A 17053-nucleotide genomic window follows, 5' to 3' on the forward strand; every position below is an offset into this window, starting at 1 on the left:
ATATTTCCGACGCTTCCATTTTCTAACATGGGCGGTTCCCCTCTTATCCTTTCTATTCCCTCCCCTTTTTCCCCTTGGTTTTATCTTTCCCCTCCCCCCCCCAATCATTGTTTGCATGTAATAGAGGTTTGGTAGACTTGATTATATTTGTGCACTTGACACCCTCTGATTTTACTATGATCATACAACAATCTTATGCGTAACCCTGATACTTCCCATGATAACTTTGCAACTGTCTTTTCATTTCTTATTTCTATTAATCACAAATTCTGAAATAAAAAAAAAGTGGTGTGGTCAACCATGCCAAAGCCTGCCGATACGTCTAAGATGTTGTTCCTCTGTCAGCTTTGTTCCGCAAGTCATCCATGACAGCGAGAATGACAGATTCTGTGGAGTGGGCTGGCTGGCACCTGCCCTGGTTGGGATCCAGGATTCCTCCGAAAAGGTGCAAAGATGTTGAGCCACATGAGTCTCTAAAAGCTTTGTTAAATAAGGAAGTAGGGAAATTGGCCTGTAATTTTTCAAGCAGCTGGATCCTCCAGCATTTTTGGTAAGGGGGAGTACCACTGCCTCTTTAAAGGAGCATGGAACCATGCCCTGACTGATGGAGGGTTTAAGAAAAGCTGTAGTTATCTCTGGGAATCAGGAACAAATGATTTTAAGAATCCTGGGGGGAAGGGTGTGGCATATGTCAGTTGGGGAGCCTGATTTAACGCTGGTCATCAATTCAAGAAGGTGATCTTCGCTAATCGCCGGAAAGTCTGAGAGAATCTTAGAATTACTGTCTCCTGGAGAGGTTGACATCATAAGTGAACTTGGGGGTATACTCTCTTTCATTATCTTTATTTTGGCTATGATGAAGGAGTTTAAGGTGTTGCAAATTTCTTGTGTGGGGGCCTGTGGTGTTGTGTAACTATCTGGATTAGATAGTTCCCTAACAGTCTCAAAAATTATCTTGGTTTTATTTTCTGAGTTTAAAATTTTATTGGAAAAGACAAGTAAATATGCCAATGCTGGGATATGCTGATGAATCAATATCACATCTTTCAATAAATATCTTGATTAGTATGGAACACTTGTAAAAACAATCTAGTATAAATAGGTACTAGAAATCACTGGTTAAGTCAAGTGCCACCTACTGATTTACTGGGAACCTTTTTGAGTAGCACTTTATTTATGTCCCAGTAACGTGCCTACTGCCTTATGCTATGGGCTGTGGTAGAAAGAAGCAAAATGCATACCACTAGATAAAGATATTTGGTGAAGGCTTCATGAATATATATATATAACGAATGATAATTTAAACATTGTAAAATTGAAAAAATTGATATTACTGTTTCTTCGTTTATAGTTATACCATTATTGTTCTTGTTATTTAATTAATGTTTTTATATGATCAAACATTATGAATTATTGGAAGCAATTGTCCTTTTTCCTAATATATTTATTATTCAATATTTATTCCTTATGACTGTCCAATTTTAACTTTGATGTTATCTGTAAATATTGGCATCAATGTAGGTTTATTCCTCTATTAATTGTTGTATCTATAATAATTATAATTACACACTTCAAAATGGCCGCCGCGTTTGTAGTACATCACAGTGTTATAGAAATAAATGTAGGACGTAATAGCTATATGTAAATGATGCCGGCTGATTAGCCAAACTGTCCAGTAGAAGGCGTTTTGCCGAAACGCGTTGACAGACATCTCATTCGGGACTCTGAATTACCTATATAAGCTAAATAAATAAATTTATCAACTAAATACGAGCGCTTTGGACTCAATTGACTTCGACACTTGGGAGATACGTGATGGGATCGGTGCAGCCGTCAGATGGCTATTAGTCCATCTGTTGAAGAAATAATATATATATATATATATATATATATATATACACACACACGTATATATATATATACATATATACATACAGGGAGTGCAGAATTATTAGGCAAATGAGTATTTTGACCACATCATCCTCTTTATGCATGTTGTCTTACTCCAAGCTGTATAGGCTCGAAAGCCTACTACCAATTAAGCATATTAGGTGATGTGCATCTCTGTAATGAGAAGGGGTGTGGTCTAATGACATCAACACCCTATATCAGGTGTGCATAATTATTAGGCAACTTCCTTTCGTTTGGCAAAATGGGTCAAAAGAAGGACTTGACAGGCTCAGAAAAGTCAAAAATAGTGAGATATCTTGCAGAGGGATGCAGCACTCTTAAAATTGCAAAGCTTCTGAAGCGTGATCATCGAACAATCAAGCGTTTCATTCAAAATAATCAACAGGGTCGCAAGAAGCGTGTGGAAAAACCAAGGCGCAAAATAACTGCCCATGAACTGAGAAAAGTCAAGCGTGCAGCTGCCACGATGCCACTTGCCACCAGTTTGGCCATATTTCAGAGCTGCAACATCACTGGAGTGCCCAAAAGCACAAGGTGTGCAATACTCAGAGACATGGCCAAGGTAAGAAAGGCTGAAAGACGACCACCACTGAACAAGACACACAAGCTGAAACGTCAAGACTGGGCCAAGAAATATCTCAAGACTGATTTTTCTAAGGTTTTATGGACTGATGAAATGAGAGTGAGTCTTGATGGGCCAGATGGATGGGCCCGTGGCTGGATTGGTAAAGGGCAGAGAGCTCCAGTCCGACTCAGACGCCAGCAAGGTGGAGGTGGAGTACTGGTTTGGGCTGGTATCATCAAAGATGAGCTTGTGGGGCCTTTTCGGGTTGAGGATGGAGTCAAGCTCAACTCCCAGTCCTACTGCCAGTTCCTGGAAGACACCTTCTTCAAGCAGTGGTACAGGAAGAAGTCTGCATCCTTCAAGAAAAACATGATTTTCATGCAGGACAATGCTCCATCACACGCGTCCAAGTACTCCACAGCGTGGCTGGCAAGAAAGGGTATAAAAGAAGGAAATCTAATGACATGGCCTCCTTGTTCACCTGATCTGAACCCCATTGAGAACCTGTGGTCCATCATCAAATGTGAGATTTACAAGGAGGGAAAACAGTACACCTCTCTGAACAGTGTCTGGGAGGCTGTCGTTGCTGCTGCACGCAATGTTGATGGTGAACAGATCAAAACACTGACAGAATCCATGGATGGCAGGCTTTTGAGTGTCCTTGCAAAGAAAGGTGGCTATATTGGTCACTGATTTGTTTTTGTTTTGTTTTTGAATGTCAGAAATGTATATTTGTGAATGTTGAGATGTTATATTGGTTTCACTGGTAATGAAAAATAATTGAAATGGGTATATATTTTTTTTTGTTAAGTTGCCTAATAATTATGCACAGTGATAGTCACCTGCACACACAGATATCCCCCTAACATAGCTAAAACTAAAAACAAACTAAAAACTACTTCCAAAAATATTCAGTTTTGATATTAATGAGTTTTTTGGGTTCATTGAGAACATGGTTGTTGTTCAAAAATAAAATTAATCCTCAAAAATACAACTTGCCTAATAATTCTGCACTCCCTGTATATCAATATATCCTCCACGTCTCCTCAAAAGATAAGAACAACTCCGACACTCCTCTTTGTTGCAAAATAGTATTTTATTTGGCCTCTCCCGATGCATTTTGGTCCCGCCGGAATTTTCTCACAAGTAACTGGAGTACAGCGCAATAGTGAGAATATATATAAACATAGTGAAAGGACTACATGTGCAAAAAATGTGTGGCCGCCATTTTGAAACAGTATATGCAATAACAAATACAACAATGCATACTGGAAGACATGAGTTATCTTCATAAACTTAGAAGTATCAAAAATGCACTTACAAATTGGCATGATAATATTGTGCTGCGTGATAACAAACTCATAAAATGTTCAATGTTTTTGTAAATATTTCTATTTGTTATTTCAAATACTGCAGATTCACAATGTTTTGGATACTAATGTTTATTGCATATCTCCTATTAGAATTGCACCATTACACCATCACAAATGCCAAAAGCATGTATTAGATATAGCCTAAGTAGGCTATTCATCACATTGTGTACAGGCATCCTGATAAGACAAAAGCTAGCCCTTTGATATTCTTACATAATGGTGCAGTTCTGCAAGTCGTTACTAGATGTCCCTCACAAGTCTAATGAAAAAGCGTTTATATTATTTTGTGAAGGTACAGTTCCACAAGTCATTACTAGGTGTCCTTCACAAGTCAAACACACAAGTATTGAAATTCTTCATTGAGACTGCAGTTCCCCTAGTCAGTAGCAGGTGTCCCTATCCAGTCAGATGCAAAGGCATGAAAATTCGATGTCCCCCCTACTTTACATAGGGACTACCAGTAGTTCGGAAATGCAAGTGTCTAGCAGTTTCTGTTTTTGGGTAACCAGTTTTAGTTGTATTTGCATATGTGCACGGGATACATGCAGTTACTCTAAAGGAAGGCATTCAATGACTGGAGTGCCTGGCTGTTGATCTTTACATTCTGCTGGGATGGGAGGGAGTATAATTGGAGGGACAGGTCAGCAGACCAATGGTGAAAGAGTGTTGATTGGGATCCCTGATATATGTATTTTTTTATATGACATTTTGTTAGCTTTAGCTGTGTTGCCAACCTAAGGTTTTCTTTAGGCGAGACCTTATAAAAAATAGAAATAATGATTTAGAAATAGTTCCTTGTTTCTCTTTGGAAAGTGCGAAAACTTTATTTTCCCTACTAATCATTATGTAAATATAACAAACCAAGATGTGGAGTCGTTTTAGCCCTGGCACGGATGCCATTTGCTTCATTCCGAAGCAGAAGAAATGGTGCAAATAGATTCATCATTGATTTTTTTGTTGTTGTTTTTGTACCAGTGCAAAAATGTGATATTTCACTAACCCTCTTTACCTCCTGCGGTCCTTTAAAATTTTCTTGCATTTTGGGAACAGATGTTGATTAATTCCAGAAACTGAACGAGGAGCAAAAATGTGCTTCTGATTGTGAGGAAATGGGATAAATTTAAATATGGATATTTGTGGGAATGTTGTTTAAACCTTTTTTTATTTAAATGCAATTTGAATGCAACTACACTCTTGAATGTAATGTTGGAATCATTACACATTTACTCCTCATTTAAAAAGCATTTTTTATCCTCCAAATAAAAAAAATTCAAATATTATTTTTTACATTAAATGGAAAGAAATATATTCTTGCTTCAACCCACAGAAAGGTCTCTTGGCTAACTCAAGAATGTTATTATCAAGTGTGGTGTAGCAACTGCAGGAAATGAGAAAAAAACGTAATGTCAAAAGCCGTCTCAAACTCCCGCTGCTTTGAAAGTAAACTTTATGTGACTTGCTCACTCCCTAGCTGGTGGGCACACAAGCGAGAATGAACATGCTGCTTTAAAGCAAGTGATCTTCTGTTGTACATCAAAGGATGCTCAGTCAAATGAGGAATGGAAGCCACAGTGGAAACTAGCTCAGGAAAAAACGTGCAACAAGCGTGAACGGATATCTTAATGATTATTTTTTGTTATAAAATTTGTTTTTAGTTTCAATTTCCATCGGTGCTAAAAAAAAATCAATTCTCGAGGAATAAATGAACACGCAAATGTATGTATAAATATATATATCCACACATAGTATCTTGTTTACTAAGTAATGCATAAGTAATATGTAGCATGATGGTAAAGTGACCTGTGCACAGCCAGATAAATTGAGGTTTCTTCTCATTAACCCCTCGCCCATCTACTTGTGCTAGTCCTTACCTAAATGTAGTGAGTCCTCACCCTTAAATTGGTAATCCATATTTTAACAACTGGAGAGAAGCTTGTTTTCTTTTTCCCATCAAGCGGGTGTAGCCTTTCCTCTTACAAAATGCTGGCCCTGCCCCTTTTATCAATAAAATCTTCACTTCCTACAGGAAAGACAACAATATGTGCTATGAGCTGAGATGTCCCTTTCATTGTGTCTTAAATAGGTGCCTCCAGAAGGTATGGGCTTCTGCAGACTGAATGAACCTCTTCTCCGACATCATACTGGCTCCATCATTTCTTTTTGCAGTGGCACGTCAGTGGTGCCAGGTAGTGCCACTCGACACCCATGGAGTCATGTGCCAGCTGAAAGAGATGTGAGAAGTACATCACATTAGCTGGTGATGCCAGCTACTTTTTTTCCACACCTCTTGGAAGCAGGATTTAGTTTTCAAAAGAGGTCCTCTTGTGCATCTCCTCAACCTCGACTTGAAGCACATTCAGTATCCAGTGTTATCTCTGTCAATGCAACAGTCACATGTTGGTCTTGTGCCATGCACGGCTGCAGTGGCATCAGTTTCCATGCTTTACCAGCTCCACCAAAGTCAGCACAGACTCCGATAATTTGTCTCATTCTGGGCACCACCTGAAAATGCCCACCCCATTCCCTGAAGAAATCTACTGTCCAAAAAGAAAAAAACAGCGAATCATGATGCTTTTATCATATGCATGAGTTTTATGGTTAAGATGCTTTTACAATTTGGCAACCCTCCTGCTGAAGGTGAAGGTCATGATGGCAGTGATATAGAGGACTTGCTGCCCCATCGCTAGATGTTTGTTAGCAAGTTCTCAATATGCTAGTGGTGTAGATGCGTCCCCAGAAATGTTCTCAAATATTAGAGCCGATCACAGGTGAATAAGCCCATTATTCTGAAGCCACGTAAGGTGCTGCAGATACTCTCAAACTTTTGATGCTCTCTGAAGGGTCTCAATCTGACCTATTTACTAAAATATTGGCGGGGAAACATACCTCTGTACCTGTTTTAGCTTTTGAAGCAGCTTTGCTTCCTTACATACACAGAAGATTGGGAGAAGTCGTAGTCTGCTCCTACAGTACCTAGATCTGCTTACAGAAACTATTAGTCTGCTCCATCAGACCCAGTGTTCTTTTCTGCTCACCCTATGCAGGAGAGCCTAGTTTTTCTGGCATCCTCACCCAAGTTTAAAGAGAACACACTGAGCCTCTGGGTGTATATTCTTTGCGTCAGTCTGTTTAGCTTTATGAGCCACAAAGGCTAACTGCTTGCTGGCAAGGAACACGCACCGACTTCAGGAAATAACCACTTTAGCATGCTCCAATCTTCCTCTGCTCAAGACTCCTTCAAGTCAATGATACCAAGGTGATGAAAGTCGTAGTCAGAGACCCATCTTGACCATTATCTGAATGCTTTACTTTTGGAGACCTGCTATTTGTGTTACCTGTCAAAACTGCAATGCAACAATCATCGTTTTCCTGGACCTGGATTTTTTTATACATGTGCAGAAGTCAAACCTGATTCCAACTAAGCATATTGCTGCATAGAGTTGATTCTTTAAACTCAGCCGCTGCTGGCTATTTGGCCATTCAAGAGATTCACCTGCTTCTTACAGATAGTTGTAGAGCTCATTTACTGACCTTTTCAGTTAGCAACATTGGTCCAGTGCTTGTTGAGCTTGAAGGTATCTTGCATTTGCTTTGTGACATACGCCTGTCTGTCCCTGACACACCTTCAGTGTGTATTGAAGAGTTAGAAGAATCAGTTCCCCGTATGACTATTTACAGTTCTGGACTGAGGGGCTTATCTAACAATCTTTTTCAAGGGGACCATTTCTGCAACCATGGCTTCAAGCATCACTTGTAATAAATTCCCATCTTCTGTGATCGGTAGCAGGCCACACTACAACCAGTGCATACATGAACAAGCAGGGAGGAGTCTTCTCAAGGAAACTGGGAAAAGAGGCTGTCCATTCGTAGTCAGTCAATAGACAGAACAATTGTGTTTTAAGTAGACTATCTATTGGGACTCAATGTGGAGACCGATCAGCTCAGCAGATTTGTGTCTCAGTCCCAGGTGGTGGCAGCATCCTAAATTGTAGCCCTTCGTGTTCCTATGTGGGAGTCCAGGAGACAGAAATGTCACAATTCCTGCTCAATAGGATATTTGCCCTATGCCTCCCACCCCCACCCCAGGGATAATGGGTTATGCATTGTGTCTTGCTTGAATCTTTAAGTCAATTATGACTTTTGTGGTGCTTCAGTGGGATTTACATTTTTTAAGAGATTTTCTTTTAAACAGATGATTTGTGCCCATTAAAGTTTCAGTCTTGGAAATGTTTTTCTAGTGCTTATCGCTTCTACCAAATGAGTGAGCAAATTGCAAGCCCTATCGGCCTCTTCTCTGGTCACACTGTTTCCAAATGATTCTTTCTAAAAACTATCCTTTGAGCTACTCCTTTCATAGGTCTGTAGATGTCAGATCCGCTGACAGATGTTGATTGCATATGAAGGTCCCCTTGTGGTCATGATAGTATAGAGAAAAAACTTAGATGGATTTTCACATGAATATAGCAGCGCTATGAACTGACAGGTATGGGTTTCCCTGAAGGATTCCAAGCCAAGGCTGGACTGAGAACCCAAAGCAGCCCTGGCAACTTTTGTCAGACCAGCCTCTGTACGGTGCATAGCAAGCGAGCCTGATCACTACAAGGGCTGTTTGTGGGCCCCCATAAGACATCTTGGGGAAAATGGCAAACATTTTCCATTTTACAACACATATTTCATTAAATATTCAATAGTATTAGCTTTTAAAGAATAGTGAATGATGAGCTTACAGTGCACCAGGATTCTCAGTTATACACACACACATTTTTGCAGAGAACACATAAAATAAGATGTCTAGCAGGAAACATAATTAAATATAACATAAGTATCCACATTCACTGTTTAGCACAGCCAAGAAGCTGAGAATACAATGAAAAAACATTTTGAGGAATGTTAGCATCCTTCACCTCAAAAAGTGGCACAGCATGGCTGGCTTTAGCACTGTTGGGGCTCAATGCGACAGTATGTCTGGGCCATCCCAACCCCCTTGACATCCTCCTCCACAGATTCCCTATCACTCTTCAATAATGTCCCTCATCCTTATATGTGTTTCATTTGTTTTTTAAAGGCCCTCATACTAGTGTAGGGTGTCAGAGCATTATACATCACATTCACATACAGAGACATTGAATCATATGTGTGTAAAAAAGTGTACAGAAAATATTACACAAGACAAAGGTGACTATAAGGTGTAGGATCCAAAATTCATCTATATTGGTAGGCAGTTTTTTAAAGAGTGATTGATATGGAGAAGCACAAACTCAGGATTCAAAATGCCACACAGTAGTTAGGGTAGGCTTTACTAATAATAATTTATTTCTACTAGAACAAACCCTTTTTTAGCAAATTTAAGATAATGGAAGACTGGGAAAAAAACATAACTTTCAAACCTCTATCATGCAGTTTGCGTACAGGTCTTTGATGGCAGTTCATAGCTCACTATGCTATATTACGATTACAGCTTATAAACTGCAAGTACAAAAGGTTCTCAGTGACAAAAGCAGTAACTCAATGAGCTATCTACATAAAATACAGTTCTGTGATCTGCATGGTACATGTTTTTGCAGCATTCATGTTACCCTTCTGGTCTGATTTATGAGTCAAAACTGCCACTAGACCAAACTCTGTCCTCTTTCCACCAGGAACATTAATCACCAGAGTTATCTTGACATTTTTATTGTTTCCTGAAAACTGCTGGATATAAAAGGAACTCTGTGGCAAGTTTTTCTTAAACCTATAATAATTTGCAAACCACAGTGCCCCCCAGCTCAGCGATAAACCAGCCCTCAATAACAAAACTCGTCACCAGGAATAAAACCGAACTCCACCCTTACAGAAATGGCAGATGCCTGCTACGGCCAGTCCGGCCTTGTATCAATCCCATTTTTTAAAGGAGCGTCTTCAGCCTTATTGAGAGGCATGTATAGTCTGCCCGGCAGTGAACTGGGCCTCTCTACATTCCTTTTCGAAACATTACTGTGTGGATAAGGATAAAGAGAGCTGGGTTCCTATTCGGAGGGGCAGACTTCCCAATGCTTGTAATTCCAAGGATGGATCCTCAGCCCTCCTCCTTTGGAGTTGCATGTATACTGGTTCTTTTTTGGACTCTGTAGAAGCCAATAGGAAACAAGTTACCTTTGGTAATGCTTATTCTGATATGACGGTTCTGACAGTTTTCCAATAAACTTCTACCTTGCCTCCCTGTGAATTAAATTACTTTACAATTTTCTTTGCTCTGCCCTCTTTGTCCTTAGTCTATTGTGGAGTGTAGAAAAAACTAAGCTGAAACTGATACCCCTGGCTCCTACATGTAGTCTTTTCACACCTGGCAGGCGCTTAACTCCACAGACAATGAGTAGCAGCATTTGCCACCATTACCTTTCTACTGTTACAAAACTTTCCACATACGGTCTGACCCCTGGGAAGAGATTCAGTAAAATAATCTCTGCTAGCCTTCTTATTGGTCGTAAAGTCATAAAGAATTTTACGGATAGTAAGTATCTTGATTGTTTTGCATGCTGCCTGCCATGCACCAGCAAATGCATCGTCAGAGTGGTGCTAGGCCTGGTCTGCCACCCTCTTGATGTGATGGAGTGGGTGTTGAAGCTGATCCATGTGCCAAAGAGCCTCTTCGCTCTAGCAGACTCCTGCCTCCATCATCGGTTCTATGACTTTTTTGTGACCGCTGGCTAAGAAATCGGTGTAAACCTCTGCCGCACCATGTTGTCTCCCATGTGGGACTAACATGTTTTGGTTGCAGCTCCTAGACCTCTGCTTTAGAAGGACAGTGGTGTTCCTTACACTGCATGACTTTTCTTTTGGACCTTGCTCTAATGGGCTTCTGAGGACTGGTCTCCAAAGTTGTGCCTCAATTGCTTTCCATACCCCCTGTATAGCCTTACATAAAAGTTAAATAAGCTTCTAACTTTTGGGAAGTTTTTACTTTAGTGTTGCTGCTATTTTTATACTGGCTACTTTTGTTTTAAAAAGTTATGTAAAGTGGTTACAAAAATAAATAAGTCATGTCTTAAGGTTAAAACACATGCACTGAATCTGAATGCCAGTCCCGCAGTGCCCAAGTGAATATGTCAGTAAAAGAGGTCCAAATAAATGTGGATAATCTGGGTAAGACCATGCAAAAAGGTACCCTTTTAATAGTTTTGCACTCTGTCTCCCTGTCTGTCTTTTTGCAGTTTTAGCCCTCCTTTGGCCATGGTGTTTGTGGCTATGTTTTTCCAGTTTACCCAACCTCCTCTTTTGCCTTGGCTTTCTCCTATTGGTGAGGTGTCATGGGGTGTTTGCTACACCTGTGCTTGTCACTTTCTTAGTGATTTGATTAGCCAAGTTGTTCTGTCTCTCTTGGTTTGAACCACTTGGTCCCTCCTTTTAGGATTTGCTAAGGCTGCCCCTGGGGCATCTCTGTTCATCCTCCCGTCTTCACGGCACAGCTGACAGATTGTCCATTCTATTCAAAGATGTTACTTCAGAGGTGCTCCTTGTATCTTGGCTGAAGTTACAATGTATGGCTGAGTTAGTGTTGGTGGTTGCTTTCCAACGAAGCCCGAAGTGGTGCAGAATGTACTGACTCCCATGTGCAGACCAGCCGCAGTCGTTAGCTGGAGAGGGAGCTGGTCCCAGTTAAGTATCCCTCCCCAGTGGTATCAGGAAGGGGTGGAAGACAGAAGACACAAAATGCATCTTCAGGAAAGGCAGCCAAGGGGAAACGTGTGGAAAGAAAGGCGAACCATCCGTGTAAAGGGGACGAATATCAGTTGGGTGTAGGATGATTTGTCCACAATCGCTACTCAGCAATGCTACTACATGAAAAGGTTAAGGCCACCCGAGTCCTATCAGAGTGCCAATAGGAGCCAGTGGAGGTTCCAGAGGGGGCCGGTCTTATACAGAAGTCGGTTCTGATAGGCAGAGTGGAGAAGCAGGAGCCATATATGGTTGGCTGATTGTCGTACTTTCTCTTCCCCCACACAAATCGGGATTCTTTATAAGTGGTTTCTCTAGTGGGACGACTGATGGTACAAAGGAGCAAAAGAATGTGATGGAAGAACCAGAGGAATCCCTGGACTACAGATAAAAGGTGAGGCATATTGATCTGCCATATAGAACTTGTTGACTGATTGGAAAATGAAAAAAGGGAGAGATTCTTACGTGGGTGACCCACAATCGCAAAGGATGAAATTTGCAAAAAAAACACGGTTGCCAACAACAAAACCTCTTTTTACAGTCTTTTAGCTTCCCTTTTGGGAATTATGTCCAGAGAACTTGGGGAAGTAGATAGTGGGCCTTGCGTGTTCCCCAACAAGAAACTTTTTTTTTAATAAAAAAAAAGCAGTGTTTCTGTTTATTAGACACTGGCTGCTTTTTTTATGTTTTCCATTTTGGAAAGTGAATACTAGGATGGTGATCTGCTGTTCCTTTCAGGCAATCACTTCTACATTTGCAGCTACTCATAGTAAGTTGCAGATTGCAATGCCGCTAAATAATATGGTTTAGGCAGGTCATTTCGAAACTCTCTCCAGATGGACATTTTCCAACACTACTTTCAGAACCCCATCCAGTGGACCAAAGGTGAAGCAAGGGTTACTGGGCCCTACCGTAGGGGTTGAGGTCTTTTACTCCTGTTGTCCTGGGGCCCGACCTACTATGGATCCTGAGCACTGGGCCAAGTGCCCCTTCAGTACTAGATTCTCAGTAGTACCAGGGGTCAAGCAGTCCAAGGCTTCTCGGGGGAGGCAGATAGAGGGGTGGAACACAGGCTCACAACTTAAAGCATGCACAGTAGCAGAAATAAATGACTGTCTAGTCAAATGCTTGATTTTATGAAAAACAAGCATTTATCTACAACCACAATGTAAAATACAGCATTTTCAACCACGCCACACAGTCCCTTGGAATCGGGATTCTACTGCTTCTTAGACAATTCCCTGAGTCCCACTTCCTCCCCAGTCTATCAGTAGTTGTTATTCTCCATTTGCTATAGGCAACATCCAGGTTAAGCTTCCCTAGTAATCCGAGTCTCACGAGTCCCCCTCCGAATCTATAATAAAGTCAAAGGTGGCCCAAAAACAGTTTTACCCACACCAGCAAGTTCAGAGTGACCAGAGTCTCCGAGTGTGCCACCTGCAGGGGCCCTGGTGCCGCAGCAGCGGTCTGAGATGAGTCAGTCCTGGTCACAGGCAGAAGTCTTGCAGAGCTTCTCCTCCTCGCAAATCCTGACTGGCTGCTTGATGCTTGACTGTTTTGGGGGGCCTCAAGCTCTTTTTCTTATCGCCCATTTCCAGACAACACTTGTGACTTAGAGTGTGAGTCTTTTAAGCTTATTTGAAGGAGGGTCGCTTCCTTTTGAGGTATCCACTCCTCTGCCCTCTCTTCCTCCTGGAAGCAGCCTGTCACAGCAGGAGCATCTCCACACCTGATAGCCCCACAACACCGGCCATGGCAGTGACTAGAGGTCTACACCTGAATGTCACCACAGTGATGTGTATCAAATGGTTGGCCCAGGACTTCAGCGCTGTGTTTTATGATTCTTCTATCAGCCCCATCTCATTCCTAAGATGTGCACAGGCCCCTCCCTTGCGACCTCTGAATCAAAGAGCACATTTTGAAATGTGCTAGAGAGCCTGGCTCTCCCTTCCTCGAGTGTGTACCCCTCAGCTTACAGGAATGCAGCAATCCACAAATCTGTCTGAGGGAATTCCTCTACCTCCTCGTGTTTCTCCATTCAGCGCTGCGTTTTCCAAAATGGAACCCAGAGCTTGCCATGTATTGTACCATTCGTAGGCACACATACACCCAGCACATGCATAGATCGTACACACACTGCATAGCACTACATCCTTTGTGTAGCCTAATATTCGCAGGCAGGCAGACATACACCCAAGACATGCAATAACATACACACACTGCACAGCAGAACATCCTTCCTGTATTGTACCACTCTCATGGAACACCTACACCCAGTACATCCACATAACATTCACGCAATGCACAGTCCAGTACTGCATTATCCCTGTGTTGTACCAATCACACATACACTCAGCACCTGTATACCACACATGCCCTGCGCAGCACTACACCAAACCTATGTAGACCAAAGGCCAACAACGCGTAGAGCAGGCAGCTCTAGTAAAAAGAAAGCAACACTGTTTCACAAATGTTCTCCCCAGCAGCAGTTGTGCAATAGGTTGTAGTAAAGATGCATTTGGGGAGAAAGCTGCAAGATAAATATCCAATGCAACTAATACACATTGTTTCATGTTTGGAAAAACGAAACTACTTTGATACAAAAACTCTGAAAATAATAACTGGAGTGCATTTGAAGGAGCCTATTAGACTGATTGAGTTTCCACTATACTTTGGCTATCAATTAATGCAGACCTGGTATGCCGCCATACTTTAGGAAAGCCAGAGATGGAAACTGTCACACACTGACACATGGGGAAATGACCAGTTTCTCAAGACAATGTTTGTGTAATGGTCTAACCTCTGCCACTGTTGGTCAGTGTCTAGAGACCCATTATGGGAATCTGTGCACTATATAAATACACTGAACCATCAGTCACAGTAGCATGGTCAGTAGGATATCCAACTGTATCAGGAAGGCCTGCTTTTGGTACTGAATGGTGATATCCGACTTAACGCAGTTTACCATTTAGACACTGCAGCCTTATTCCGAAATGTTTTTTTTCAGCTGTCCTTCATTTGCTTCTACCTAGTACTTGAATCTGTTGCTCCAATGCCTGTGTTTCTTGTCCCTGATGACAGTGCCTCTGATGGCGTCTCTGATCAAGTGGAGGGGAGTTGCATTGGGTGGTATTTTTTTCAGCAAAGATGGCAGCATTAAATCCAGGTAGGAGGACTTGGGACTACTGCCACGGCCGGCTTTAGGGCGGTGCGACCGGTGCGGCCGCACCAGGTGCTGACGTGGTTAAGGGGGCCTGACCTCAGTGGTGCTGTGCTTAGCAATAACGTACGAAACTTGCGATTTAAAAGCACCTGCCGAAAAGTTCCTTGTGTGTCCAGCCTTCAGGAAGCAATTGAAATGTCAAGGTACCTCGTGTGGTTAATGGTCTTGCTAGAGACAGAGCTAGGCGTTTTGTCCAGTGGCGGTTTCAGCTCACCATACAGTAGCGCAGAGTGTTAATGTGCCTGCTGTAAAGATCAAAACTATATTTTATGTGCATAGCTGAGTGGATTAGTAAAGCCAACCTTTACAAGCACTTTTAAACAAATGAAATGTATGTGAGAGAGGGGCTGTGGAGCAATGAGGGGCACTTTTGCTAGGTGGTAGTGAGAGAATCCGAGGAGGTGGTCATGGGGTAGGGAGAGCAAAAAAAGATTGCTGTACCGGGCACCACCAGCGCTAAAGGCAGCCCTGGCCACTGCTCACCCCACTCCCTTCTCAGCTGGTCTACAGTATGTCTGTCCATCTGTGACTCACAGAATCAGGTGACTGCAGGGTACCTACTTAATGTGCCTACTGCAAAGCACAGCGCCTGGCACGCAGGTTACAGACGTGTAGTTTGCGTAGATAGCTCAGCGGGCAACTGCTTTGGCTACAGATATCCCTTGTGATACCTGCAGGTCATCCGTCATGATCCTTGTAATATAGCTTAGTGAGTGATAAACTAGCGTTAAGGAACCTTATGTTTCTAAATCTTTCTCATTCTAAGGTTGTTTACAAGAGTTGCTGTGGGTGGTAACGCCTATTAATCCGTCCCGAACCCCCTTTATGTTGGCTGTCAAACGTTGCTCAGCAGGCACGATTGCTGGATTTTAATACTTAAATCGGTCCAGTCACATGAATGTTTGCTCAGTACTGCTATGTATCACACAACCAAAGACTATAAATCTATTTTGACTTTTGCTTGTTAGACATCCATTTACTTAGTTTATATTATTATATGACAATCTCAAAATATGCGCCGTAAAACTGAACTTTTGTCTTGAATTGTTAACCTTAAAATGCACAGGTAGTTCAAAGGCCGAACGCGCCCCGAGATATGTTTATTTCTCCACCCAGTCCTCGGATCACCCCGCCTCGGACAGCCCCAACCCCGTCCCGGCTGACACCAAAGTCACGAGAAGGGCGGAGCTAAAGGCAGGGTCTGCGCATGCGCTTTGAGTCCAGACGTCAGCGCCTTACTCTGGCTTTGGAACGCAGGCTTCCCAGCGCAGGCGGCATGGATCTGGCTTCAGGGCGCTGTTGTCTGGTCCTGCTGGCCGCCGCCCTGCTCCTGCTTGACAGTTCCTGGAAAGCAACAGTGTGCGACGCCGCAGGTGAGACCAGCAGGCCCCGCATGTGGCAGCTGCCTCTCCCTTTCTGTGCTGTATCCAGCGCACTCTAGTGTACTTGTTCGGTCTCCTCCAGCAGATGGTGTTTTGGAACCTGAACGTGACTTCTTACTCGAGGCTCACAGGGTTGAGTTTTGGTGCGGAGTTTTAATTGGATCTGGTCCCTTGTCCTTGTTGAATTTATGCCACAGGGTCCCCCCAGATGCCTTTCATTTGTATGTGCCCGGTGCCCTTACCGGGCAGTTTTCGCACCTTTTATTTGACAGGACTTTCACTTTCACTTTCTTTACGGGAAGGTCTCCGTGCACCCTGGCTCCGGGCAGTGTTATTTCATCATATGCCTCAGAAGGGGGCTAGAGCTACCCTGCTCCTTTTATTTACTCTGTGCTTACCAGTGTTTAACAATGTATCGCGCGTGGTTTCGTGCCCATCCTGCTTTTTTTTCTTTGTTTATTTGAATGCGCTCTGCCAACAATGTTTCCTTTATGGTAAGTGGTTTCATTGATGCAGTGCCAGGTTGTATGTTTCTTTTCTTTGGGAATTTACGTAGATGGCTGAAACATTAACGCAACGTTTGTGTTTTAGGCTTTGTTTACATTATAACACATTTATGTGTCAGTGTGTCTGTGGATTGTAGCGCCGGAGCAGTGGTGAACTTCGACCTGAGCAGGAGTCTCGTCTAGTGGGAGATGCTGATATCGGAGAGGAAGAGAAATTGTGCCTGGGTTTCTTAAACTAAACGTGTGAAGTGGTGGTATTCAGGCAAATGTGAGAGACCGGCAAGTGTGCTATCCCCCTTCGGACAGGAGGGCACTGCCCCAGTTACGCAGATGTGTGAAGTGCCGTCTTTTCAAGACATGATTATTTTTTAGGTTACATAGATGTTTTATGTTCAATC

At 42.4% G+C, this 17053-nt stretch overlaps 1 protein-coding gene across 1 annotated transcript in view; it reads left to right on the top strand.

Moving 5' to 3' along the window:
• Window positions 1–16005: 16005 nt before the first annotated feature.
• The window catches only part of IFNAR1 (interferon alpha and beta receptor subunit 1), a 241130-nt gene continuing 240082 nt past the window's right edge, over window positions 16006–17053 (top strand). The window contains exon 1 of the mRNA XM_069202457.1: window positions 16006–16140. Coding sequence (XP_069058558.1) covers window positions 16044–16140 — 97 coding nt within the window. The 5' untranslated portion in view covers window positions 16006–16043. The remainder of the gene's footprint in view (window positions 16141–17053) is intronic.

Source organism: Pleurodeles waltl, chromosome 8 (genome assembly GCF_031143425.1).
Source record: "Pleurodeles waltl isolate 20211129_DDA chromosome 8, aPleWal1.hap1.20221129, whole genome shotgun sequence".
Lineage (NCBI taxonomy): Eukaryota > Metazoa > Chordata > Amphibia > Caudata > Salamandridae > Pleurodeles > Pleurodeles waltl.